General features: G+C 41.0%; 1 protein-coding gene across 1 annotated transcript in view; it reads left to right on the top strand.

Annotated features, from left to right (window-relative positions):
• The window catches only part of PFKL (phosphofructokinase, liver type), a 39,291-nt gene that overhangs the window by 8,557 nt on the left and 17,607 nt on the right, over nucleotides 1–13,127 (top strand). The window contains exons 2-9 of the mRNA XM_032225225.1: nucleotides 3,811–3,884; nucleotides 4,746–4,823; nucleotides 8,568–8,757; nucleotides 9,885–10,050; nucleotides 10,287–10,331; nucleotides 10,531–10,639; nucleotides 11,928–12,023; nucleotides 12,332–12,424. Of these exons, the coding sequence (XP_032081116.1) occupies nucleotides 3,811–3,884; nucleotides 4,746–4,823; nucleotides 8,568–8,757; nucleotides 9,885–10,050; nucleotides 10,287–10,331; nucleotides 10,531–10,639; nucleotides 11,928–12,023; nucleotides 12,332–12,424 (851 nt within the window). The remainder of the gene's footprint in view (nucleotides 1–3,810; nucleotides 3,885–4,745; nucleotides 4,824–8,567; nucleotides 8,758–9,884; nucleotides 10,051–10,286; nucleotides 10,332–10,530; nucleotides 10,640–11,927; nucleotides 12,024–12,331; nucleotides 12,425–13,127) is intronic.

Below are 13,127 nucleotides of genomic sequence, written 5' to 3'. Positions count from 1 at the left end.
GGTTTACAGTGAACCTAGCCAAGAGTCACCTCCACCCCTCTACTAGTCTGATTCACCTAGGAGCCAGAATAGACACCCAGGCGGGCATGGTCTTCCTGTCACCCGACAGACAGATAGCGCTTAGACAGCTAGCCTCCTCGATAGCCAGGAAGCGCAAGGTGTCCCTAGCCACTCTGTCTAAACTACTAGGCACCATGGTCTCCGCCATTGGCATCGTCCCGTGGGCTCGCCTCCACACCAGAGATCTCCAATGGTTCCTCTTGCCGTTCCAGCGAAGGCGCACGAGCTGTTCGCAGACCAAGGTACTTCTCCCGCTAGACGTCTCCCGCTCCCTGGCTTGGTGGACATCCCCAGCGATCACAAAGGGCGAAACCTTCTGGACACCAGACCGCTTGACTGTAACGACGGACGCCAGTCTGAGTGGGTGGGGTGCCCATCTGCTGGCTCAGATGTCACAAGGAGAGTGGACTCAGGCGGAAGGGACTCACAACATAAACTGGTTGGAGCTCAGGGCGGTCCGCCTGGCTCTGTTACGGTTCCAGAACTCGGTCAGGGGCCAGCACATATTAGTCCTCACAGACAATATCACCACCAAGGCTCACATAAACAGACAGGGGGGGACAAGATCAAGGGCCCTCATGAAGGAGGCCAAACGTCTGGGTCAGTGGGCCGAAAGGAACCTCCGGTCTTTGAGGGCAGAACACATAGCGGGGGTGGACAACACCAGGGCCGACTGGCTCAGCCGGGCCGAGGTGGACAACTCAGAGTGGAGGCTACAGCCTGCGATATTCGAGGAGGTGGCCGAGCGCTTCGGGTGCCCGGATGTCGATCTGTTCGCCACTCCCCTCAACACTCAGCTCCCGAGGTTCTTCTCCAGGTACCGGACACGGGGGGTGGAAGGGACGGACGCTCTGCGGAGCTCATGGCCCAGGGGTCTTTTGTATGCCTTTCCTCCCTTGCCCCTGATTCCCAGGGTCATACGGAAGATCCTTCAGGAGGGGGCGGAAGTGGTTCTGTTGGCTCCTCATTGGCCCCGGAGGCCTTGGTTTGCAGATCTCCAGTCTCTGTCGGTGGAGAGGCCCTGGAGAATTCCCCAGGAGAGGATATCCCTCAGCCAAGGGGCGCTGGAGCACCCGGATCCTCAATGGCTCCAGTTGACCGCTTGGCGGTTGAGCGGAGCATCCTGAGGAAAGACCTCTTCTCCCCCAGGGTGATAAGGACTATCCAGGCCGCCCGCAGGCCCTCCACAGAGCGCATCTATGGCTCCACGTGGCGGGTCTTTGACTCTTGGTGCAACTCCCGGGGGTTCAACCCCATCCAGGCTACGGTGCCTCAGGTTCTGGACTTCCTCCAGGCGGGCCTGGATAGAGGGTTAGCTCCTAACACAATTAGGAGACAGGTCTCAGCCATCTCATCAGTTCTCCTGTGTGGCAGAAACCAGAGCCTGACGCACCACCCCATGGTCAGGCAATTCCTTAAGGGGGCCTCCAACCTCAGACCACCTACGGTACACAGGTACCCTTCCTGGGATTTACACAGGGTATTGGACGCTCTAACGGGCGCCCCATTTGAGCCATTACAAACAGTTTCCCTTAAGTTCCTGACCCTGAAGGTGGCTTTCCTGGTGGCCATCACTTCCGCCAGGCGGATATCCGAACTGCAGGCGCTGTCCACCAGGGAGGATCTCTGTGTCTTTCACCAAGATAGGGTGGTGTTACGGCTGGATCCATCCTTCATTCCCAAGGTGTGCTCCTGCTTCCATCGAGCCCAGGAACTGATTTTGCCCAAGTTCTGTCCAGACCCTTCTCACCCATTGGAGAGGAAGTGGCACACTCTGGACGTTAGGAGGGCTCTGAGGATTTACCTCAGGAGAACCAGGCCAAACAGGAAATCCGAAGCCCTGTTTGTCTCCTTCCAGCCAGGATCCCTGGGTAATAAGGTAACTTCCACCACTATCGGCAGGTGGTTGCGAACCTGCATTGCCACTGCTTACCAATCGCAGGGGTTACAGACACCAAATCATATCACAGTCCACTCCACACGGAGTGCAGCCACATCCACGGCCTGGGCCACACAAGCATCCCTGGCCGAAATCTGCAGGGCAGCCACGTGGGCTTCCCCCTCTCCCTTTGTTAGGAACTATAAGTTGGACTCCTTTGCCTCGGCAGAGGCCTCGTTCGGCCGCAGGGTGTTGCAGGCGGTTTACAGGGCAGGACCCGTGCCTCAACAGGCCTGAGTGGGGGACATATGGCCTCAGGGATCTCCCTCCCTAGGGACGTGCAGGCTTTGGTACGTCCCATTCTGGATACTCCTCCCCCCTCACTATGGAGAAAGGGCATTGGTACTTACCTGATACGCCTCTTCTCATAGTGGGGGGAGGAGTATCCAGTCCCTCCCTGACTATGTTTGTACGACTAAGTGTTATGTTCATTGTTTATATTGTTATTTAATTATTGATGTTGAAGACAATAAAAGCAAAAAACTGAATCAAGAGTCTGGAGTGAATGATGCAACGAGTCGGAGAGAGCTCTTCGTCATAAAACTGGGCATGCTCACTGCCAGGGGGCGGAGCCCAAAGAGCTTATCTGACTCAAACCAATCACGAGAGGATAAGGTCAAACCCATTCTGGATACTCCTCCCCCCACTATGAGAAGAGGCGTATCAGGTAAGTACCAACGCCCTTTTCATGAAAGTAGGATTGCCAGATCTGGATTAAAAATATCCAGATGACCTTGAGATGGCAGCAAAGAGATACAGAAAACCCTAAAGGCTTTGCTGCCATTTAGTGGTTGTCTGGATTTTTGCAGTCCAAATCTGATAATGCTAATGAAAGGTAGCATATAGACAGCAAGTTTCACTATTTTGCTGATGATTTAAGAAATAGCATGTGATGTTCATAGATATTATGTTATGCATCTCAATTTCACTTAAACTTACCAGGTCCAATATTAATGGTATCTGAGTTGCAAATGGTATCTTTTTCATCATTGCATTTCTGCCACCTACTCTAAATATCGTTGCTTTTGCTCTAATTAAGAACTCTGCAGTTGGAATGGATGGGAGGAAAAACTTTCTCTGTTAGTAATGACAGATTTTTTTTTAAAAAAAATGAAAGTTGGATCTGATTTTCTGAAGTTTATTTTTTGAGTTTCTTTTAGAGTTTCTTTTCTCTTATGTTCTTCCAAATGAAAGACGTATGCAACCCACTTTTGACGTTTTCTATTAACAGCTAAGCATAAATAGAACCATATTTACATGATTAACAATAAACAGATCTTTTACTCATAAGGAACCCATGCTGTGCAATTTCTGTGGAATTTCATGTGTATTATTTTATTCCCTTACCAGCTACTATTGTTTACTTTATTTTTGTATACAAAAATAATTTATTTCTTTCCAAGGAATTTTAATCCATTACTAACATAAGACAATACAAGTGCTACTCTGTATATGCACAAGAAGCAATTCTTTCACTGCTCATTTGACGTACAAGAGTATTCAGTGATATATATTCCTTGTATGTTGAAATTTGTACAATGCCTCTGTTCAATTACAGGGAAGTGCAAATTCCCTGTGTAGCATATCTAGCAAAAAAACCAAAACAAAAACCCAAACCCTGAATAGGAATGTTTTTACAATACTTTTTGTCTTCTAGAGTCTTGAGCTTATTTCCGGGAATTCTAATTGCAACATTTGGAGAATGCTACTTTTGGGAAGGGGAGTGGTTTTTTTAAAAATAAACTAGCAGAATACTGCACCAATTTGTCAGAGACCCAGGTCATAATTTAACTTGTGTTCCATCTTTCTAGGTATGAATGCTGCTGTTCGAGCTGTAACACGCATGGGAATATATGTTGGAGCTAAAGTGTTCCTGATATATGAGGTTCACTTTTTGTTTATTATCTCTCCCCCCCCCAAAAATCCTCTGTGTGGATATGGGTTTTTAGATTGCTGCAGTCTTCTTGGAAAATGAAAGGATCAAAGGAGTGGAAAACGGAAATATTGGTACAAATATTTTTACAATATTTGTAAAAAAAGGTTGATGAACATCATTGACCAGTTAAATAATGTTTTCACGCTTCATAGCATCTAACTATAAATGCAGAATAAATGTAAATTATTTAGGCAGTTTTGGCATGGAGAAGATTCAAACTAAATATAGCTAAACTGGTAAGGAACATATGACTCTCCAAATGCTAATCAAATCAGAACCAAACAACATGTTACCTAGGCCACACATTCCCTGTTTCTGATAACAGGCTACTTGTTTGCTTAGCTGCTTTTATTTCCAGACAAATTTTCCATGATTTTTTTTTCATAGTTCAGCTAGCCTTCCAATTCTCTTGTAGCATTGTAAAAACATTAGCTCCCAGCAGTCAACATGCTGCATTATTACATTGGGTGAACTTTGCTATATTGTATTGGATATTTTCTTGATAATGTGTATTTATTATATTTTATAATATTGTAATTCAAGATCTCTCCCCCCCCCCCCTTTACCAGTCTTTTGTCTGGTTGCAATTTTATGAAAAGCAGTTAGATAGAATGCACGGTGGAGCAAATTGATATGTGTCCTGCTTTAAATTTTGCTCCTTGCAGCAACCTGCAGTAAAATTGAACAAAAAGGTAAAACCAAGGATATTGGGATACAGATAATTCTCTGTGTTGCAAATTAACTTTATTAATTTTTTCTTGGTAGTACAGTTGTGGTGTTTTTGCAAAAACATTCTTTTTTCCTTCTCAGGGTTACGAGGGACTAGTCGAAGGAGGAGAAAATATTAAGCAAGCAAATTGGCTCAGTGTGTCCAATATTATTCAGCTGGTAAGGCTAATCTTTCTTAACATCTGACTCTATAATTAAATAGGTCTCAAGTTCATTTCTGTTGTGGCTATATAGCCTTTGATAATACGCAGTTCTGACTTAAGGCTGAGTAATTTGGATTAAATGTATTTTTTTGAATTTGTGTAATGATCGATTTCCATTTTCAGGAAAAATCAAAAATAGATACTGTACTAGGACATAGTCAGTGGACTCAGTCTTCCTATCTTTTATGCCAGTACTCAGTGCTTATCAGTTAGATCACTATGAGCTGCCTCTATTCTCTCATATCTTGCTTTCTATTAATAACAGTGCTCCTTCAAATTTTACTGAATAGGGTATGAATCACTTTTATTTTCAAAACCTCCATGTTACTAGGGGAAAAAAAGAATCTATTCAAGGAAGAATCTATAGTAATTTATATGAATTCAGTACAGGAGAACCAGTTATAGCTCAGCTAATTACATTGTAGAGTACTAAACGTATGCTATTAAACATTATAATATTGTGACTCTTTGCTTCTGGATGGCAAGAAATGAACAACTACCTTATATTATCTAGCAATGCCCATAATTGTGGACCAGGAATCATGGCTTGATTAATATGGTGGATTATGATACTAGTGTGCACAGTCCTTTCATTCATACAATCACATGATCTGGGGAACAAAAAAGAGCCCAGCTTTATGTTGACATAAGGAATTATTTAAGCACAAAACAAATGTTATGCCAAAAACGAATAGTGGCTTGGAGTTGGTTTCCAATCCTGATTTATTAAACATGCTTCCTCTCCAACTTCCATGATTCAGTTTTAATGGAAAGCTATCTCATTTTTCATATGTTTATTCTTTTAAACAAAACTTAAGGAGCAAAAGCACTGCAGGCACTGAGATTCTATATGTTCTTATTAGATCTTATTAGATTGGGAACCTTAAATTTACTTCTGTATGTGACCATGGCTGTAAAATCATTCTAGGCTAGTAATGTTGGTTCAAGCTAATAAAAGCTCTCCAAGAACTTAGGCAGAAAGTTTGTTCAGCTTTGCTATCTGGGAAATTCTTGGTAATTAATTGAATCTTGCAGGGCTCCTTTCTGAATGAAATTATTCAGTTTACTGCAATTTATGTAGGAAAGATTATTTTCCTAGGAAGATCTGGGGAATGTAGATTGTACCAATCTAGATCTCCTGAGCACATATGATATACAGCTTCTTCTCATGCAACTTTCAGAGCAATTTATGTGATAGTTCTGATTCTCTTGCATATTTATTTGTTTATTATCCTCTTTATGGTTTTTCCTTTGTCCCACTTTTGAAAAAGACTGAGCTTGTTGCATAGCAAGAGCAATTAAAAGATAATAAAATAAGGGGATAATATTTTTGATCTATCTCTTCAACCCTAAACTAAAATGTTGTCTCATATACTGTAAATTTTTGTATGATGTAATTCTTCAATTTTGGGAGCTGCTGCTACATTGGCTTTTCACTTTTTTTCAGATTAAGCAAAAGAAGCTATATAATAGGTCTTACAATTTTTTAAAAATCAGATTCCCCCCCCCTTCAGCTACTTAATGTAGGCATTTAAATAGTGCAGATTAATGGCTCATGTCCCCATCCTCACCATGGTAGCCAGATGTTTTAGTTCAACTTTCCAAAATCCATCTAGCATCTTCCAGAGAAGTTTCTAGTGAGACTATCATTCGGCTGGATCACTGGGATTCTTGGAATTGCAGGCTCAATACTTTTGAGTGGTAGTGGCGCAGTGCATAGAATGCAGAATTGCAGGTTGACTCTATTTACTGTCAGGAGTTCGATCCTGACAAGGCTTACGGTTGACTCATCTTTCTCTCCTTCTGAGTAAGATGTCCAGTGTCCGGTGAAATGAGGACACAGATTGTTGGGTACAATACGCTGACTCTGTAATCCACTTAGAGACGGCTGTAAACCACTATGAAGCAGTATATAAGTCTAAGTCAGTGTTGGCAAACCTTTTTGGCAGCCAGTGCCAAAATGGGAGTGTCCGTGCACATGCGGGGGAGCACTGGAAACTAAAAGGGCAGCTCCATGGTGTGTGCGTGGGGGAGCTCCGGGAACCGGAAGAGCAGTTCCCTGGCGTGCCTGTGCAGTCGGGAAGCTGAGCTTCTGATTTCCAGCGTGCACATGTATGCTGGTCACCTGGTTTTCCGGTTTCTGATGTGCATGCACGCATGAGGACCAACTGGCTGGCATGCCTGTGTGCTTCGGAACCTGGAAGAGCAGTGGGCAATGGCTGGCATGCCCTGAGAGATGGCTCTACGTGCCATTTCCAGCACGTGTGCCATAGGTTCGCCATCAAGGGTCTAAGTACTATTGCTATTTAAACAAGGTCAATTTAAAAATTGCTGTCCTAGTGACGTAACCCAAAATTTGGATCTCTCATTAAAAAATGGAAAGGTTTGTCTTTGGTGAACATTGTGAGATGACTCTTTTCATTAAAAAAAAATTAACTGCATCTGTAGGAGCTAAGGGTTGGATTGTACTGGAATTGTTTCTTTAATGGACCTGACTGTCAGAATGTCTTTGAGGTAGACCCACCCACCTCGCTTACAAAAGTGTTGTATTTTTCCTTCTTCTTAGAGCCTTTCCCAGTTTGACTGGTATGTTTCCTTTCTGTCAGGTAACATTCTGGTGTTGCATGTTTCTATAGGATGGTTCTTTCTTTGTCTTTGTTTACTGCTGATGCAGCTTCTGCTACTTAATAAATACAGGCTTGAGCAAGGCTGCCATGTCTGCACCATGGTTTTTTTATGTGCTATATAAATCTTCTTATGTGCCCCAAATCTTCTCTAAAAGAGAACATTTAATGGTTAAGCCAGTTTGATTTGCACGCTTTAACTGTTTTTGATAGCAGTCCAATTTTAAAAATAATAACCCTTCTAACAACATGCTCTTCCACTCCTGGCCTCAGCATATTCCCTTCTTCAGTTTACTAGCATTATAACTAATCAAATGCATAATTTTTGTGTGCTTGGCCCTTATTTATGTTACAAGTAATAGTTGAAAACTTCAAGTCAGTGGATGTATATTTATTATGTTAACCGTCAAATGAGTTATCCTTTTCCTGAGCTGAGGGGGCAACTGTTCAGAAGATAGTTGTTCAATGACAGTTATGTTCCCAATATCAGGCAGCAACAGTAGCAGAATCTGTTAAGTTCTTCGGGCATAGCAACAGAAAATTGGGTTATCTGTGATGGGTTGAACAGAAAGGTCAAATGCTAGTTTCCTTGTTTAAGACTATCAGAGCTGACGTTGCTCAGTGGCCCATATCACTGTAATAACTTCCTGTTATCATTCCAAAAGCCATCTGCTTGGGATATGAGAGAAGCAAATAACTTCCTCCAGAATTTAGCATATTTCCACTCCGCTCTGCAATGTATGGTATGTCAAAAATCGTATCTTATGATTGACTGCCCATTGTCACCAATCCTGGCAATTGATGCTTCACAATGCTAAAAAATATGAAAATGAAAAAAGTATGTTTTTCTTTTTATAAATGTATGGTTTGTGCTTTCAAAACAAAAATATACACCAACTTAAACCTGTTCAAATTTAGAGCCACAAAGCCTTTTTGTTTCCCCCGTATTCCCTTTCAAAAACATCAAAATTGGTTTCTCATTGGAACTCACGCACTTTCAATACCATTTTTTCCTGTTAATTTCTGCAGTCATCTAATTTTTCAGTTCATAATTATTCTTTCTTTTCTGTTTAAAGGGAGGCACTATCATTGGCAGTGCCCGCTGCAAAGCTTTCACCACACGGGAGGGTCGCCTTCAAGCTGCCTACAACCTGGTACAGCATGGCATCACTAACCTATGTGTCATTGGAGGGGATGGCAGCCTGACGGGTGCAAATATCTTCCGTTCAGAGTGGGGTGGTCTTTTGGAGGAACTGGTCACAGAAGGTAGGTATAAATCTGCTCTAACATCGTACTATTGGTGCCAGGCTGTGACCTGCATTTCATGTTATTGACTCTGAAAATGAACTTGGATATTGAGAGCCAAAAGTTCATAACCAAACAATGTTTCTAAGGATGAAAGGCAGTATCAACTCATGTATTAATTTTGTTGTTTGGTCGATACGTCGTATCAGACTCTTTGTGACCCCTCATGGACCATACTTAGTTAGTTACTTAGTTGGCTTTCAACAGGACAATGCAATCCATTTCAGTAGGAAAAATCAGAGATATGATTTAGAGTTGCAGGGTTGGGGAAGGTTTTGAGTTTATTGGTTTCAGTGTCTAAACTGTGTAGTAACTTCTTCAAGTCTCTCCTTAATATTTGTTCCCCCTACCCTCCTTAGCAATTCTTTCAGCTTTTCCCAAGGTCCACTCTAAATTACTTTACAAACTGTCGGGAATGCTGCAATTCTGGATTCTACCACTGGCCAAGTGAATTCCAAAATCCTTTCCAAACCTATGATTTTATGATTGTTCTTATTTTTTCCCCAGAATTTTTTTAATTTTTTTATTCTCTTACATAGCATTTTAACTATACATTCACATAATGGTTATTCTTCTTTACATTTATCATTCTTGTACATTTATTATTTCATTTAATAGGTTATTATTCCTGTTTTTAAAGTTTCTCACTTTTAACACTATGAATCTGTAGCTGATTCTTTTTTATAGTCAGTTGCTTCCTTTTATGTGCCTTTGTACCATAAAATGTATATGGAAGTAACAATAACAGAAATAAAACCAGCCTTCATTTCTAATGCAATACAAACTTAGTGAAATCAGTACTTTATATGTCATAAAAGCACTGATTTCACTAAGTTCATAGAAATGAAGGCTGATTTTATTTCTTTTATAACATATCTGTCCTGTTTCTGCAGCCAAGCTGTTAATTAAGGCAAAAAACATAATGTAACAGAGTATTGTTTAAGATGCAGTAAAAAAAATAATCCTGATTTTAATTGAAATAATCTCCATTTACTTTGCAGTAGGATAAGCATTATCTAATTGTGTTTGGAAACAGTTCATTTGGAATATTCTTAAGACTCACAACCCCATGTTCATTTTTCATCCAGGAAAAATCACTGAGGAAATATCTCAGACATACCGTCACTTAAACATCGTAGGCCTTGTGGGCTCCATTGACAATGACTTCTGTGGCACTGATATGACCATTGGCACTGACTCTGCCTTGCACCGCATCATGGAGGTGATTGATGCCATCACTACAACAGCCCAGAGGTGAACACAAGGTTTCTTATATTTTTTCTTCACTGTCATTGTCACAAGCATACAAGGTGTGGCTAGTCTTAATGATCCTTATTTTCTGTAAATTGAGGGCTTTATTTTGTTCAATTTTTCTCTGTCCCCTTTCCCCCTCTCTTCATATTATAAAAGCAACTTATTATTGTAAAGCACTGGTATCTTCACCTAACAGCACTGGGTGATAAACTCTTGCTTTCTAATTTTGTTTTCAGTCATCAGAGAACATTTGTGCTGGAAGTGATGGGAAGGCACTGTGGGTAAGAGTTGTTTGTTTGTTGAACTGAGAAAAGAATTAACAGTTTCCTAGCTGGGGAGGAATCTAAAAAAATACCCCCTTATGTGCATTATGAAATCCCGCCCCCCTCCCAAGCTCCATCTAGTCTTCAGGCCAATTTCTTTCACTTTGAAAAACATCAAAGATACCATTCACAAGATGACATTATTCTCCTTTTCCAGGTACCTAGCTTTAGTTTCAGCACTGGCTTCTGGAGCTGACTGGCTTTTCATTCCCGAATCACCCCCTGAGGATGGCTGGGAGGATTTTATGTGTGAACGGCTTGGTGAGGTCAGAATTAGTAATATCTGATATTCAACTAAACAAACCTAGCTCATAGTAGACAGAGCTTGTAGAATTAAATTTTCTTGCAGATACCTTCATAAGTCTCATTGTGCAACCTGGTTTAAAAAATCAAGATTATTTTAATATAAAAACTGACTGCTATCTGTTTGCAAAGTAGCAGTATCTAGCATCATTTCCAAAAGTGACTGTGGACTCCTTTCCCTAGATAATTTCCATAAGAAATAATAGCAATAGGACTTAGACATACATCTTTCCATAGTGCTTACAGCATTCTCTGAGCAGTTTACAAATGTCAGCATATTGTCCCCAACAATCTGGATCCTCATTTTACTGATCTCAGAAGGATGGAAGACTGTCTCAACCTTGAACCGACCAGGATTGAACTCCTGGCTGTGGGCAGAGTTAGCCTGCAATACTGTATTTTAACTACTGTGCTACCACAGCTCCTATACAAATATGATTGTAAAAATTTGGGCTTTTTTTTTTTTTGAAAAATGCAGAATATGCTGAGAAACAATAGGAAAGATCTGCCCTAGTTTGCTTTTTTTTTTAAAAAAAACCTTGATATTTATAGGGATGTGCAAAAAGCATAGATTTGAGAATAGAATGTTCTGAAGTAATCTGGAACATTCTATTCCCCCTCTGATATCTTGCCATTCCAGGGCTGATCCAATATTTTCCAGAAGTAACAAGCCTGTTTTGGACCCAGAACACCTCTTGAACATGTGAAGGAGTATTTCTGGAAATTGCCAAACCTGTCCCTGGAATGGCATGGTCCAGAAAAGGTATGGCATGACCTAAAGGAGAAACCTTCCAGTGTTCTGCAGAATTCCAGATTTCTCCAGAATGTTAGGGGCTTTAATACTACTTTAATTCAATTATATATTCCCTGAGCTAATATGGATTACAGTGCAACCTTAAAAAAACCCTAACTTTTTAAAGGAACATCTGACAGATAAAGAGTTTGCCTGGATAGAATCTGAGGGATACTTACGTGCTTGGATTAGAATACTGTGCAGAGTTACTACAAGCTGCCCAACAGATATACAGTTGTTGAAAGTAGGATGAGGGTTGAAATCTTCCAGATTTGAGATTTATGGTATAGGAAATTCAAGATCACTTAAGCGTAGTCAGTTTTGTCTCCCTTTTTTTCTACATGTAGGGACTATGTTTCTGTGTGATTAAAAACCCCGGTTGCTAATATTGGGATTGTGAAAGTCTCTTGCCTTGGAGTCCATCAATTGTTAGGTTTCTTGTATTTTTATCTGGATAGGCCCGAAGCAGAGGATCCCGACTGAATATAATCATAATTGCTGAAGGTGCCATAGACAGGAATGGGAAACCCATCACATCTAACTACGTGAAGGAGGTAAGAGACAAATTAATAGGTTACAACTAGACATTGAAAACAAAATTTAGGGAGAAAAATATTGTTTCAGGGTCTTCTAAATTCTAGAAATAGTTGCATAGATTATGTGTTTTGATTATTATTTTTTTAGCTATACAACTCTGTACAAAGTTGAGAAACTCAACTTGGGAAGCTTTAATATAGATTCTCTTGTAAAAGCTTTTGATCTATAGCAGTCTCTGTTTTTCTTAAGGGAAAGTGCACATTGTCTTGGTGGGGAATGTAAGAATGCAAAATGCATCATCTTTTCCTCCCCTCTTTTTAATCAGCTGGTTGTCAAACGCCTTGGCTTTGACACTCGTGTAACTGTGCTTGGACACGTTCAGCGTGGTGGGACCCCATCTGCATTTGATCGTGTCTTGGTAAGTGTGATATTTTCACAGAATGACTAAGTAATGGCCATGTAATGTGCTGCCTGTTTAAGTTCCCCCAAATTTGAAATCTCCCTCATATCTGTTCTTAACCTCCCATAGAGTCATGTATGACAGCTTAAGAACCTCTAGACTAGGAAGTCTCAGTTCTGGGGTTACCCTTTTGTGTTCTGCTTCATGGTTTTCTCCTTTTGGAATAATCTATTTCAGTTTTTAAAAAGAATAGTTGAATAGTTTGGTTTTTCCAGATCTTGTTGTGCAATCTATCGGTTTATTTGGTGCTCCTAGATGGGCAGAACTTACCCACTTTCTGACATAATGCTAGTTCCCTGCTGGGTAACCTTGCCTACTGATCTTATTCCAAGAACAAGTATTAACCTGAAGTAAAGACAGTAATATCCTGGCACTACCAAGGTCAGATATTCAGGGAAAGCTAATTTCTCTTCTTCAGTTACATGTCACATTCCAGGATAGCTGTCTAACCATCTCTCTCTTCTCTATGGAAGGAGTTGTTCCGTGGCTGTGAAGTAGTACATCAGTAAGGGTGAAAATAGTTTAGATGACAACTGTCATGAAACAGTTGCCAGACTTACTGCAAAACTCAACAAACCAGGAGAGAATTACTGTGTGCCATGGACATTACTTGCCTTATAATGTGTGACTTGGGGGAGGGATGTATTTGATTGCAGAGAAA

The sequence above is a fragment of the Thamnophis elegans genome, chromosome 10, assembly GCF_009769535.1.
Source record: "Thamnophis elegans isolate rThaEle1 chromosome 10, rThaEle1.pri, whole genome shotgun sequence".
NCBI classification, from domain to species: domain Eukaryota; kingdom Metazoa; phylum Chordata; class Lepidosauria; order Squamata; family Colubridae; genus Thamnophis; species Thamnophis elegans.
The sequence above is the reverse complement of the archived record's forward strand: the minus strand, read 5'-3'. Positions and strand labels throughout refer to the sequence as shown.